Here is a 15,231-nt window from a genome sequence, read left to right as displayed (position 1 = left end):
GTATAAAGATATTTTTGAGAGTGGTTTATTTGTCAGCTTTGATCTAAGATAACTGTACTTAAAGATCTTGAGTTTGCTGTTGTTTCTAAAGACAAAAAAAATGAAAAAAGTAATTTGTTGGTTATGAAATTTATTTTCATGAAAAATGTTGTAAATAGAATTTTTTATTTTCTTGTTATTCAAACAACATATTTTTCATGATTAAATTTTACTGCTTCAATATTGGTAAACAGTATTAGGTGTTACTTTATTACAAACTATTAAAGGAAAGAAATTACTGGTGTTAGGTGATCTGTATATTCAAACAAGTATTCTATAATATTAACATTATGTCGTCAATGGTTAGGTTTAGGTGGATATTTAAAAGTGTTTTTTGGTTTTTTTTTCTATTTTAGGGTAAAATAAAGAGTATATATGACCCCATGGGTGTAAAAAGTTTGGAATCTATGTTAAATAAAAGCGCTTTGGACCCAACACCAAAACATGAATGTCATGTGTCAAAGAATGCCAATAGAGTTACAGCACTTTTGGCTTACAGAGCCTATGAGCTTACTCAGGTACGTGCCTAGATCTCTTTTAATATTATAACCTCATATCTGTTTGTCACCATATTCTTCAAAACGTCCCCTCTTCAGTTCCCTTAGCTGCCACACTAGTCTAGATTCTGGTTTTCACATATAACTGCTCGGGTTCCTTCAGTGTCTCTCACTGCTGTTTGTTCAGTGTTTCTAAGATGGCTCAAAAACATTCAGTGACTTCTCAGCCCTACAGGGTAGATATTCAGATACCTTAGTCTAGCTCTCCATGACTGTAGCTCTCTTTGTCCTGGTTTTTGTATGACTACTCCCTTTAACACACCTCATTTTATTTTGAATTGTGGGCTTCTCCTGGCCTAGAAAGGTCTCCTACATTAATACGATGCTATTCATTCTTCAAGGTAAATTGAAGCCCATTGGAATATCTTTTTGTTTTACCTTTTTTTATATATATTTCAAAAATTTTAATTTTAATTTTTTTCCCTTGGAATATCTCAATTCTTAAAATTTTTACTTTATGATTTGGTATTTTCTGTTTTTATTAACAATTTCCTAAGATGCAGACTTACCTTAGAAAGAATTTTTTAAGGTTTAGTCATGTGTAATTATGTACTATAAACTATACATGTTTTAAAATGTAAAATTTTTTGAATTTTGCTGTTTATGTGAGGTTTGACTAAATAGTAATGTTCTTTTTAACAAATGCATAAAAAATATGTATGTAGTATATTTAAGTGGATGGTTTTGTGAAAAGTAGGGGCTGTCTGCTTCAGTGATGCTAACATCCCAGGAAATGTTCATCTTTTTAAAAAATTTTTTAATTTTATTTACATAAACTATATTCACCAAAGTTATCTGGAGTTTACTTATTTGATTATCTTCTGGACAGTAGTAGTTTTGGGAGATATGAGAAAGTTACTGTTTTTTTCTAGCAGGACTTGTAAATTGACTTGATTTTTTTTCCAGAAAAAGTTCCAGGCATTTTAAGAGCAAGAGCAACATTATTGAAATGAATAGTTTCCCAACAGAATGGACTTTGAAGGACCATGCTATTTTGTTTATAAACTGAGGCCTTTTGAATGAAAATCGCTAGTCCCTTTATGGTTAAAGCTTAAAGATAGTATGCAAGTCACAAAATCCTACCCTAAGGAAGGTGGTGAATGGGTGAAAGGGAGAGGTGGATGCGTAGTAGGAAAAGGGCTGACTACCTCTTTCACCTGTTTCTCCTATTCCTTCTGTCTCCTTCTTTACTGCTTTGTCTGCATATGGAACCCAGGATGTTTTTCTTTGAAATAATGAGCTTAGTATTTAGGTTTGGTTGAGATTTGAGATCCTTTTTGTATTGAGTTGACTTTTTTTGACCTGACATCTGGGAACGTAGGCTCTGTTTTTAACACTTTATGGAAATTGATTAAGCATTCTCAGTGGTTAATCCAAAGTAAACCTTGGAAATACCTGTCAGTTCCCTAAGATCTGATGTATACATGGTAGAAGAATATTTTCTATCACAAAATGAATAAAATAAGCAAATTATTTTAGGTTAATTGGCAAGTTTACTTAAAGACGTTTTTGTCAGAGGTAGTTAAATGGTGTTCTATTTCTCAAAAATTACGCAGATAAATTTAAGGTTGCACTCTGCTTTTTGCCTTCTTAAAGAAGTTAATACTTTATTTTCTTACTTTTAGTATTATTTTTATGAGTATGGCTTTGATGAGCTAAGGCGAAGACCAAGACATGTATGTCCATATGCTGTTGTGTCTTTTACTTACAAAGATGATATGCAAACTCCGAAGTTTATTCTTTCATCAAGGTAATACTAATATGAGTTGTTGACATTGTCCAAAATGATTATATATCCTATGCTGCTGAGTTAAGAGGAACACTTTTTTCCTTCTCATTTTTTTTTACTTGCCTTAAAATTAATTAGGTTCTTGAGTGTTCGTGGTGACTTTTAAAAGCTCACCATGGAGGACAGACACCTTGACTGTATGGAAATACAAACTGAAATTTACTTAAATCTCATCTTTTAACTTCTTTTTTCTGGAATTCAAGGTTCATACAGTTTAGCAAATGGCATTTTTAGAAATGAAATTTTGTGTATTGTCTCTACCAGAAATGGGGCACTTTTATGAAAGATTCCCAGGTCCTACTTCAGATCAATTAAATCAAATATTTAGTGGGGAACCTAGGTGTTGGCAGTTTTTGAAAGCTTCCAGTTGATTCTCATTTTCATCTAGTATTGAATACAATCAGTTGATTTCTTTTTTTTTTTTTTTTTTTTGAGAGTAAAGTTCTTTTGTTTGTTCATTTCTTGAATTTGAAATATTCCTCAATGACATCCTTGGCCTGAGATTCTTTGTTATTGTCCTTAACAACCTCACAACTGCAGCCAACTACTTTTCGAGGTTTTCCCTCTCTGTCGATTTTACAGAGGCCTGCTCATTAACCTAGTTTCTTGTAGTCAACCTTAATTAGGTTGATTTGGTGCTCAGCACAAAGGGCCTATACCAGCTTGACATACATGGGTTCATCATAGTTGGAGGCAAGCACACAAAGATGGGCTTGGCGCTTGTCTAAAGCTTTGGCAGCTTCGCTGATTCCACGTACTAGGCCGTGTGGATGAGGGCACCTTGTAATGCAGTGTTGACGTCCGTTACACCTCCAGCAACAATGCTTTCCTCGGCCATGGCGGTGGGTTAAGGCACCTCCACGGTGGCAGGGAAAGAGCTGAAAGATTTCTTATAAACTCTCATAAGGTGACGAAATACAAAGTAATTCCTCTTTCTCCCCTATATGTTGATTCCAGAAAATGTTTTGACCAAATTGAATATGTAAGTTTTTAGGGATGTAGGTGAAATGGACAATTGTCTACTTATTTTTTTATTTGATTGCCAATACATAAAGTCACATGATATCTATTTATAAATATTGCTGTTTTTAAAAAGCTACATTTCATAATGTTTGTTTATATACATTTTTGAAATGATCTTTATCAGCTTTTCAGATCACATCATTTGTCTTCTGTTTAAGTTTGAGATAAAGCTTTTTTTTTAATATCAGTGAATAGCGTAGGAGATCATCCATAGCCTTAAGTACTGTTTAACATAATATCAAGATGGTTGTAATTTTCTTTTTTTCCTGACTCTGTATTTATGATCTCTGTGATATGCACATTTACTATAGTGCCTTTCAAAAGTAATCTTTAAAGTATATCAAGCACTTAAAATTATAAAGCCATACCCCCAGGAATAATACCTATCTTTTGATTTTCTCTATCTCCTTTCTGATTCCACCTGTTGACCTCCATATACTTTAAAACAAGCTTTGATTGAGCAGCCTTGATTTTCCTTGAATACACCAAGAATACTCTTGTATCAGGATCTCTTCATTTGTTGTTCCCTTTCTTTCCCCAATTTCTGCACAGTTCACTTCTTTTTTTTTATTTTTATTTTATTTATTATTTTATTACATTCAGAAAATATGAGGTCCCCATATAACCCCCATCCCCTCATCCCACTCCTCCCCCCATTGCAACAATCTCCTCCATCATCATGAGACATTCATTGCATTTGGTGAATATATCTTTGAGCACTGCTGCACCTCATGGTCAGTGGTCCACATCAGAGCCCACACTCTCCCAAGTTCCATCCAGTGGGCCATGGGAAGACCACAGTTCACTTCTATACCACCTTCAGATCTGTCTGTAAAGGTCACCTTATCAATGAAGTATTCCCTGATTTTTTTTTGAAACCTCTGTCTCCTTAGGTCTCTTTCTCTATTTTTCTCCATTTAAACTATCATCACCTGGTGTTTTAGTTTCATGGCTGCTAAAACAAATAATGTACAATGGATTGGTTTAACAGTAGGCATTTATAGACTCACTATTTGAGAGGCTAGGTTTGCTTCCTCCTCAGGTTGTTATCTTCTGACTGGCTAGCTATCTTTGGCATTTCTTTGGCTTTTCTGTCAACATGGCAATGCACCTTGCAGCATCTCCTTTTTCTTCTGGGTTCTGTTGCCTTACAGCTTCTGGCTACTTCCCATGGCTGCTTCTCTGTGTCCATTTTCCTTTGCTTATAAGGACTTCATCTTTATTGGATTAAGGCCCGCCCTCATTTAGTTTGAACACACCTTAATTAATAACACCTTCAAAGACCCTATTTACAAAATGGGCTCACATTCACAGGACCAAAGTTTGTGGGGAACATGATTTAATCCCCAATCCCTGATAAGCTGTATATTACTTTTTTTTTCCTATCTGGTTGTGTCATTGTCTTTTTAGTTCATCGCTTTGCTTAGTGGGGGCCTGCAGGTCTGGGACGCCTTTTTTCTTTTTCTTTTTCTTTTTTTTTTAACCAGGAGGTCCTGGGGATCGAACCTGGGTCCTCCATATAGTAAATGGGAGTGCAATTGCTGGAAATACAGCTGCTTCCCTATATATTTACTTTTTGATTACTGTCTTTCTTGTTAGATTGTGAGCTCTATGAAGTCAGGAACCTCCGCTCTGTTTGTCCATGTAATTCCATTACTTAGAATTGTGTCGGTAAAAAATAGGAAATTAGTAAATATTTACTGAATGAATGAATGAATACATTCAAATTTATATTGACGCTATTTCTTTGACTTTTATCACCAAAATAAAGTAATTGACAGACTTTAATGGCTCTACTCTTTCTTTCTGATGGCTATTTTTAGGGAAAAAACAGGTCCCTTAAATTTGGGCTAATTTGGTAATTTGAGCAAAGTAGGTAATTTGTTTTCTCTAAGTAGACTCGGATTTATTAAATGTTGTTTTTAAAAATTCATTCTTTCTATGTGAAGGAAAGATTTAATTGTTTATTACCCTTTCCTACTTTGTTAAAAATTAACACATATCAAGGTCCTGAATGTGAACATTCAAGTTTTTAACCAATTAGTAATGCTTTCCTTTTATTTTTTAAAAATTTATTTTTAGATCTAACAGCTTTAATGCAGACAGAAACACAGGTAAGTTTCTTATTGTATTTCTTTCCTTTAGTTTTGTGAATTGGATGAATAAATATAGTAAAAGATCAATAAGTTAAGTGCTTTGTTTTATTTTTATAATGAATGACATTCTGCAAAAAAGATGATGAGGCCATGTTTATGACGTAGCATCAACATTTGGTTGTCCAAGTGTAAAGTTTACTTTTTGAGGCTGTTACTACTTTGAAGAGACCACAGAGTTTTAGCACTTACATTGAAATGGGCAAAAAATAAAATAGATTTCATAATTTGGCTTTTAAAAGAATTAAATTTATCAGGAGTTTAGGAATTAGAAGAGATAGAGAAGAGTAAAAGCAGATTATTTTTTTTGAGGTCTAAGGCTGGGGATTGAACCTGGGACCTCATGTGTGGGAAGCTGGTGTTCAACTACTGAGCCGCATTGGATCCTCTGAGTTGGCTTTTCCATTTGTTTGCTTGTTGTTTGTTTTTGTGTTTTTAGGAGGCACTGGGAACAGAACCTGGGACCTCCCATGTGGGAACCAGGTGTTCAAATACTTGAGCCACATCCACTTCTCTAAAAGCAAAATGGACATTTAGTGTCTTCAAGTTTCTCCGCAATAAAAAGAGAGCTGTTAGACGATATGAGACTTGATAGGTATTAAGATTTAACCAGATTCAGGTTAACCAGATTTAATATTGACTCTGTTGAGGGAAATAAGAAGGCAGTAATTATATTATCTGATATGAGGCCATTTAAATTTGTTGTTCTTTGAAGCTGGAATGAATAATTTTGTAGGGGAATAAATACCTATAACAAAAGTCTTAATATCTGAAATGCTTCTTCTGTAAATAGAAACGTTTTCTTTTTTCTCTTTCACCTTGTTTTTAGGTTTTGTTTTTTCCTTTATTTCTTATAAACTTGTATTTATCTCTGTTGGCTGTCGTGTTACTGAATTGGGTAATTATTCTTTTTGTTTAGATAAATTTAACTATACCTTGTGGAAAGGACAGCTTTTAAATAAAGGAAAGCTCTTGTCTTACATTTCCCTGAGATCAGCCACTCGTGCTTTTTTGCCTATCAAGCTGTAAGTATGTTCTATTATAAGAAAATAGCAGTTTGTGGTTGTTAATTGTATGAGTTTTTAGCTTTTTTCTTATTTCTTTTCTTTTTTGTGTGTTTAAATTTTATTTTAGTCTGTAACATAAATATAAATGTTGGATTGTTGTAGAAAAAGTTGATTTGGTAATTTTAGAAACTTGATTGGCAAGAAGAGCCTCTGTTTCTCTGTCTTCATTTAATAGTCGTACACATTTATAGTATACTAATTTTTTAGTGATTTAAATTCTTCTGTTTTATCCTAATTATATAGATTTTTTTTTTTCCATTTAGCAATTTGAATTAGGAGACTTAATAGTTACAAGTTCTTAGTTGGAATGAGCTTTGATGTAGTAAGTTAAGCCTGAACATACAGCCTGTTTCTATTCTGTGCAACGTAAGTTGGAATAGAAGGGTTTAAAATTATCTGCTATCACCACATAAACATGGGCCTTTATAAATGTTGGAAGATTATTTTAACTGTTCAGACTTGAATTGCCTTTAATAAAATGACAACTTTTTAACTTTTGCATTTAGTGAAACTGGCATTTGGAATAGTTTCTGGCTTAAAGATGGAAGGTTGTTTACATTGCCAGGCTCTAGCTATCGGTCTGTCTTTCTATCTATCTGGACTTTCTATATCAAATCCTTTTTAGAATAAGGTAGAATGTTAATAAATATACTCTTCTGTTTTCCATCAAGTATGCTTTTGTGTGTGTGTGTGTTTGTGTGTGCGTGATAACATTTTTTTTTTTAAGATTTATTTTATTTATCCCGCCCCCCTTGCTGCTTGCTTGCTGTCTGCTCTATGTGTGTGATAACATTTTTAGAATTAAAATACAGGCAAGGCAAACATGCATTTTCAATTTTTTTTTTTCAGTCCTGAGAAGTTAGATGTTGAAACAGTGATGAGTATTGATCATCTGAAACAGAAAATCCCTCCAGCACTGTTTTATAAGGAAACATACTTAGGTCCAAATGAAGGTAAAGTAATTTAATTTTACTAAAATATGTAAGAAGCAGTCTTAATTGAATAATTACTATATATTTTTTCTTATATCAGTTTCGAAGAATGGAGTATATTGCAGTCTTTATGAAGTTGTAGAAAAGACAAGAATTGGAAGTAACATGGAGAGTTTACTGCAAAAACTAGAAAAAGAAAAACTTGTGAGTGACAAATTTTAATTGTTCTTCATTCTTGCTTAGAAATATGCATATTTACAGGTGATCATATTAATATTTCAATTTATTTTATTTTTGCCTGTGAAAGTACCAAACGGTCTTTATTTTTGCTACTACTAGTTAGTTAATAATGCTTTACTATGGTCTCTGGTATTTCTTTTTTGGCCATGACACTAGACTTTCTATAGGCAAGTCATCCATGAAGTATCTTTATTATGCTTTGCTGATTATGAATGTGATATTGAACAAATATTTATTGAGTGTTGTTTTTTACACAAGGTATATAGTTTAATAGAGAATGAGTCAAAGGGACTGTTCTCCTGGTTTATATAGAGTGATAAATGGAGTTATTCAGATATGGTTTGTTTCACTGGAGACAGTAGTATATTTAAAGATCCCCAAAGAAGGAGCTTGGTAAGGTTGAAGAAATCAAAGGACTTTGGAGTAGTTTTGGGGGAAAATATTAGAACAAGAGGCTGGAAAAGTATTTAGGGGGCTGTGTCCTGCAGGCTTTTTCAGGTTATGTTCAAGTGTTCAGGAGTTTGGCTTGAGCCTAAGAACAGTGGGTTTTGAAGGATTTATAAGGGGGTGGGATAAGGATTTGCATATGATAAGATCTGTGTTTTAAAAGTCAGATTATATACAAAACCTGTAGGCAGAATTTACACACTTAAAAATTGATGGACACTGAACAATAACTTTTGACTTACAGGCTAGACCTTACTGTGTGTGTATTCACATACACTGCACATTAACATACTTTTAAATTTATATTTACATTTCTTGTTTTTCTCTGAACGCTTGTATTTGATGCAAGTATTCCTCATGATCAAAATCTATTCATTTTCCTGAGTTCAAAAAGTAAAAGTTTAGATAGTAAGTTTGGGGATGGAAAAAGGGTTTTGATTTAGGTAAATCAATTTGGTTCTTAACATAGAACTCAAAGAGAAATAGACAAATTCTCATTAAACACTCAAAGAACTGCAAAGAGAAATAAACAAATCCAGTCTTACAGTTGGAGACTTAACCACTCATATATGAGCAATTGACAGATCCACCCTGCAGAAAATTGCTAACAATACAGTTGAGTTCAACAGTGCCATCTGTCAGCTAGATCTAATTGACGTTTACGGAACACTTCATCTGACTGCAGAATACACATTCTTCTCAAGCTCAGGTGGAACATTTATGAAGAGAGACCACATCCTGGGTCATAAACATACCTTGACAAGTTTAAAAGAATGGAAATTATACATGTGCTCTCAGACCACAATGGAATTAAACTAGAAATCAGTAACAGAAAGATGACTAAAAAAATACCAAAATATGTGGAGGCTAAATAACACAGTTCTAAATAACTTCTGGGTTAAGAAGAGATTAAAAAAATTTACAAATATTTTTAAATGAATGAAAATGGAAACATAACCTATCAAAATTTTTGGTATGCACCAAAAGCAGTGCTAATGGGGAAATTTATAGCATTGAATGCATATATTAGAAAAGAAGATCTAAAATCAATAGTCAGTTTTTTAAATGTTTTTTATTTGAGAAGTTGTCAGTGTACAAAACAATCATGCTTACCAGACAGGAGTCCTATACATTGCCCCACCACTACCACCAACTTATATTGTTGTGGAATGTTTGTTACAATTGATGAAAGAATGGCATCATAATATTACTGCTATCTATAGTCCATAGCTTATACTTGGTGTATTGTTCTTACAAACTATCCTTTTATTAACAACGTGTTTTAATATTGTGTATTTGTTATGATTCATGAGAGAATGTTCTCATATTTGTACTGTTTACCACAGTCCATCATTCATCATGGGGTTCACTGTATTATATGGTCCCCTGCTTTATACAGTCCCTCCAAAATGTACCCTCAGTGGCTCTCAGTTTCATCACTGAGATGTGCTTTCATCAGCTCAGTCCATTTCAGAATATTTTCGTTACTCTAAAAGGAAAAATCCCATATGCTCCCATTATACACCGCCTTTATTAACCCTTAGCAGTAGATTCCTTTATTTTTAATCTGTGTTTCATATTTAAAGTGAGTTTCTTGTAGATAAAATATATTTGGGTTTTGTTTTTTTATCTTTTTCTGACCGTTCATATTTAAAGTGAGTATTGATAAAATTAGATTAATATCTATCTATAACTACATATATGTAACTGTTTTCTATTTGTTGCCCTTGTTATTTGTTTCTGTTTTTGTTTTTGCCTTCTTGGTTTTACATGATTCCGTTTTCTCTCTTAGCATATCAATTATACTTTTTAAAAATCTTTTAGTGGTTATACTAGAGTTTGCATTATACATTTACAACTAAATCTACTTTCAAAAAATAAATATACTATTTACAGGTAGTGTGGTTACCAGGGTATTCCCAGTTCCTCTCTTCCATCCCTTAAAATGTTGCCATCATTCATTTGCTTTTCCATAAGCTATAATCATACATTATATTGGTGCTGTTATTATTTTAAGCAAACTGTTATCTGTTAGATCAGTTAAGAATACGAAAAACAAAAGATATTATTTTATCTTCATTTATTTCTTCTTTCTTCATGTAGATCAAACTCTCTGACCTATATAGTTTTATTTCTGTCTGAAGAACTTCTTTTAACATTTTTGGATAGCCAAGTCTACTGGCAATAAATTTCAGTTTTTGTTTGTATGAGAACACAAATTTTATTTCTTCACTTTCAAAGATTTTTGCTGGATATAGAATTCTGGGTCAGTGTTTTTTTTTCCTTTCAACGTTTTAAATATTTCATTCAACTCTTTTCTTACTTGCATGGTTTCTAAAGAGAAGTCTGATGTGATTCTTATCATAGGAAAAGTTTATTCCCCCCCACCCCCCCGGCTTCTTTCACGTTTTTCTCTGTTTTGATTTTTTTCTGTTTGAATATACCTAGGTATAGATTTCTTAGTATTTAATCTGCTTGGTGTTCTCTGAACTTTCTGAATCTGTGGTTTGGTATCTATCCTGAAAACCTGGAAAATTCCTAGACATTGTTATTTCAAATATTCCTTTTTTTCTCTCTCATTCTTTTCCTTCTGGTATTCCCTTTACATGCTATTAAACCTTTTATAATTGTCCCAACAGTTCTTGGATGTTCTGCCCCATATTTTTCTTTCCTTTTTCTATTTGCATTACAGTTTTGCAAGTTTCTATTAATGTATCTTCAAGCTGTCTGATTGTTTCCTTGCCCTTGTCCAGTCTACTGATGAGCCCATTAAAAGAATTCATTGTAAATTCTGTTAGTGTTTTTGATTTCTAGCATCTCCTTTTAATGCTTAGAATTTCCGTCTCTGCTTGTGTTACCCGTTTGTTCTTGCATGTTGTATATCTTTTTTCATTAGAGCTCTGTCTTAGTTTCCTGGCTGCTATGACCAATACCACACAATGGTTCAGCTTAAACAATGGGAATTTTTTGACTCATGGTTTAGAGACCAGAAGTCTTGCTTCCTGCCAGGGTGAGTAGCATTCTGATTGGCTGGCTATCCTTGTGTTTCTTTGCTTTTCTGTCACATAGTCATATCCTCTCCCTTCTCTTCCAGCTTCCGTTGACTTCCAGCCTTTGGCTCCTCCTTGTGGCTTTCTCTATTAGAAGGCCTCCAGTAGTAGGATTAAGACCCATTCTGAATCATGTAGCCACATTTTAACTAAAAATATCTTTAAAAGGTCTTACTTAAAAAGGATTCACACATTGAGGAATGAGATTAAGATAAAGAATTTGTGTTTTTCTTTCCTGGGGTTCCTAAATCAACCTACCACAAGGCCTTAGTGTATTAATCTTGGTTATTTTAAATTCCTGGTTTGAAATTTACAAAATCTCTTGCCTAATCTGAATCTGATTCTGAGGCTTGCCCAGCCTTTTCAGACTATGTTTTTTTGCTTTTTTGCATGCCTTTAATTTCTTTTTGAAAGCCAGTTGTGATGAATTGGGTAAAAGGAACTGAGGTAAATCGACCTTTGGTATGAGGTTTCATATTTATCTGTCCAAATAGGCTGTATTTACTGTTTCTGTGGCTGTGTTAGAGGCTAACATTTCCACTGTCATCTTTGTTTCTGTCACCCCTGTTGTCTTTAGGTTTCCAAGAGACATCTTAAATAGGATCTGAGTCTTGACGTTCTTGTCATCTGTCTCACCTTGTTATTTTTCATTATATAGGAAACTATTGATACCGTGATGAGATGTGTGGGATGGTTATTGCTATATAAAGTTCTCAGTCTGTGACTTTCACAAGTGCTCAGCTTTTTTTAAATTGTCATGTGTACATATACTTAATATATATAATATACAAAATGTAATATATATGATATAAAATTTGCCATTTTAAGTATTTTGAGGGTACAATTTAGTGGCATTAAATACATTCACAACTTTAGTGCAGTCATTATCACCATCTACTACCAAAAGTTTTTCATCATCCTAAAGAGAAACTTTGTGCCCATTAATAATAATAAGTTCCCATTCCTCCATTGGCCCCAGTAACCTATAATCTATTTATTGTCTCTGAATTTGCCTTTTCTATATATTTCATATAAGCAGAGTTATACAGTATTTTTTCTTTTGGGTCTGGCTTATTTCACTTAGCTTATTGCTTTCAAGGTTTGTCTATGTCATAGCAGGTATTAGAACTTCATTCCTTTTTACAGTTGAATATTCCATTGTATGTGTGTATGTGTCACATTTTATTTATTAATTAGATTTATCCCCCCCCCCCATCTTGTTGTTTGTGCTGTTTATGTCCATTCATTGTGGGTTCTCTGTGTCTGTTCATCTTCTCTTTAGGAGGCACCGGGAACTGAACCCGAGACCTCCCATGTGGGAGAGAGGCACTCAATCGCTTGAACCACCTCCACTCCTGCTGCCTGCTTTGTTGTGTCTCTCATTGTGTTTCCTCTTTGTGACTCGTTGTTGGGTCATCTTGTTGCATCAGCTCACTGTGCCAGTCCATCATGCCAGCTTGTTGTCTTACTCCTCTTCTCTGGGAGGCATCGGGAACTATACCTGAGACCTCCCACATGGTAGGTGGGTGCCATGGACACATAGTTGTTTCCACTTTCTGGCTATTGTGAATAAGGTGCAGTAAACTTGGTGTACAAGAATTTGTTTGGGTCTGTCTTTTTTTTAATCAGTTTTATTGAGATGTATTCACATATCATGCAGTCTATCCAAAGTGTGCAATACAGTCTATCCAAAGAATATAATCAGTAGCTTTTAGTATAGTCACAGTGTTTTGCATTCATCACCATAAAAAACTTTGGAACAATTTCATTACTCCAAAATGAAAAACTCCACACCCCTTAGCAGTTACCACTCAATCCCTCTATTCCTCCCCAGTCCTACTTAACCATTAACCTAATTCCATCTTTTTAAATTGATTTATATTTACATTTTATATAAATGGAATCATATAATATATAGTACTTTGTGTCTGGTTTCTTTCATTTAGCATGTGCTTTTTGTTTTGTTTTGTTTTTGCCTGATATTAGTATCTTGTAAGATTAACATAATTTGTTAAGTTTCGAAGAAAAACAGTCATATATGTGATATTACCCATATTCATATTTCACATGATATTTTATTCTACTGTACAAGCCCATGTTATATTTTTTAGCCTTCTTTCTAGTAATATACATGACCTTAGACTTTTCCTTTGAACCACTGTCGTACCCATATAAAAGCATTGCTAGTTATAAACACTATGTTGTGTTTTCACCTTTTCTATTCATTTTCAAAGATTAACAAACATTTTCACCAATTCTGCACAGATTAACCCTTAGCTTTCCATTCTCTTAACTCATTGTATTTTCTGGGGACCTATATTCTAATTATTAACTCCATGTGTTTACACAGTGTATTTATTTCATAACAGTGTAGTCATACACTTTTTGTCCTTTTGTGTCTGGCTTTTTTCATTCAACCTAATGTCATCCAGGTTCATCCATGTTGTCATATTCTTCATGACTTCCATTTCTTATGGCAGCATAATATCCGATTTTGTGTATACACCACAGTTTATCCATTCATTAGGTGATGGACAACTGGGTCCTTTGACAATTGTGAATAACACTGCTTTGAACTTCAGTGTACAGATGTTTGTTTGTGTCACTGCTCTCAGTTCTTCTGGGTATATACCTAGTAGTTGTATTGCCGAGTTGCCTAGCAAATCTGTATTCAACTTCTTTAGAATCTGCCAAACAGTCCTCCGCAATGACTGTACCATTCTGCATTCCACCAAAAATGAATTAAGTGTTTCTGTCTCTCCACATCCTCTCCAACGTTGGTAATTTTTTGTCTTTTTTAATAGTGGTTGTTTGAACAGGTATGAAATGATGTATCATTGTAGCTTTGATTAGCATTTCCCTAATCACTAATGATGTTGAACAATTTTTTACATATTTTTCACCATTTTGGACAAATGTCTTAAGTCTTTTGCCCATTTTCTAGTTGGGTCATTTGCCTTTTTATTGTTGATTTGTAGTATTTCTTTATGTATCATGGATATTAAACCCTTATCAGATATGTGATTTCCAAATATTTTCTCCCATTGAGTTGGCTTCCTTTTTACCCTTTTGACAAAGTCCTTTGAGGTGCATAAATGTTTAATTTTGAGGAGGTTCCATTTATCTATTTTTTCTTTTATTGCTCATGCTTGGGGTGTAAGATCTAAAAGAAATACCATCATCTACCACAAGATCTTGAAGGTATTTCCCTGCATTTTCTTCAGATAGTTTTATGGTCCTGGCTTTTATATTTAGGTCTTTGATCCATTTTGAGTTGATTCTTATATAGGGATTGAGATAGGGGTCCTCTTTTATCTTTTGATTATGGATATCCATTCTGCCAGCACCATTTGTTGAAGAGACTGTTTTGTCCCAGTAATGTAGATTTGGTGGATTTGTCAAAAGCCAGTTGTGGGGGAGCAGATGTGGCTCAAGCAGTTATGCACCCACCTCCCCCCAGGTTCAATTCCTGGTCCCTCCTAAAGACAAACAAACATTGAGCAGACAGCAAAAACAATGAGAATACAGGTGAGAGAGCTATTTCGGGGGGTTTGGGGAATAAAAAGAAAACAAAAACAGTTGCCTGTAGAGGTGAGGGTTTATTTCTGACTTGAAATTCTATTCCACTCATCAATGTGTCTGTCTTTATGCCAGTACCATGCTGTTTGACCATTGTATTTTTGTAATAAGTTTTAAGGTTAGGCAGTGAAAGTCTTCCTACATCATTCCTTTTTATAATGCTTTGGGCTATTTGGGTGCACTCTCCCTTCCAAATAAGTTTGGTAATTGCCTTTTCTATTTCTGTAAAGTAGGCTGTTGGAATTTTGATTGGTATTACATTGAATCTGTAAAGGAGTTTGGGTAGTATCGATATCTTCAAGATATTTAGTCTTCCAATTAATGAACAGAATGTCTTTCCATTTGTTAAGGTCAT

The 15,231-nt window shown here is 33.9% G+C and overlaps 1 protein-coding gene across 10 annotated transcripts in view; it reads left to right on the top strand.

Moving 5' to 3' along the window:
- Window positions 1-15,231, top strand: part of TASOR (transcription activation suppressor) — a 57,799-nt gene that overhangs the window by 12,907 nt on the left and 29,661 nt on the right. For all 10 annotated transcript variants that reach the window (XM_004448243.4, XM_004448240.5, XM_058288700.2 and 7 more), the window contains exons 6-11: window positions 396-557; window positions 2,222-2,346; window positions 5,491-5,522; window positions 6,481-6,586; window positions 7,478-7,581; window positions 7,661-7,764. In XM_004448243.4, the coding sequence (XP_004448300.1) occupies window positions 396-557; window positions 2,222-2,346; window positions 5,491-5,522; window positions 6,481-6,586; window positions 7,478-7,581; window positions 7,661-7,764 (633 nt within the window). The remainder of the gene's footprint in view (window positions 1-395; window positions 558-2,221; window positions 2,347-5,490; window positions 5,523-6,480; window positions 6,587-7,477; window positions 7,582-7,660; window positions 7,765-15,231) is intronic.

Source organism: Dasypus novemcinctus, chromosome 26 (genome assembly GCF_030445035.2).
Source record: "Dasypus novemcinctus isolate mDasNov1 chromosome 26, mDasNov1.1.hap2, whole genome shotgun sequence".
Lineage (NCBI taxonomy): Eukaryota > Metazoa > Chordata > Mammalia > Cingulata > Dasypodidae > Dasypus > Dasypus novemcinctus.
The sequence above is the reverse complement of the archived record's forward strand: the minus strand, read 5'-3'. Positions and strand labels throughout refer to the sequence as shown.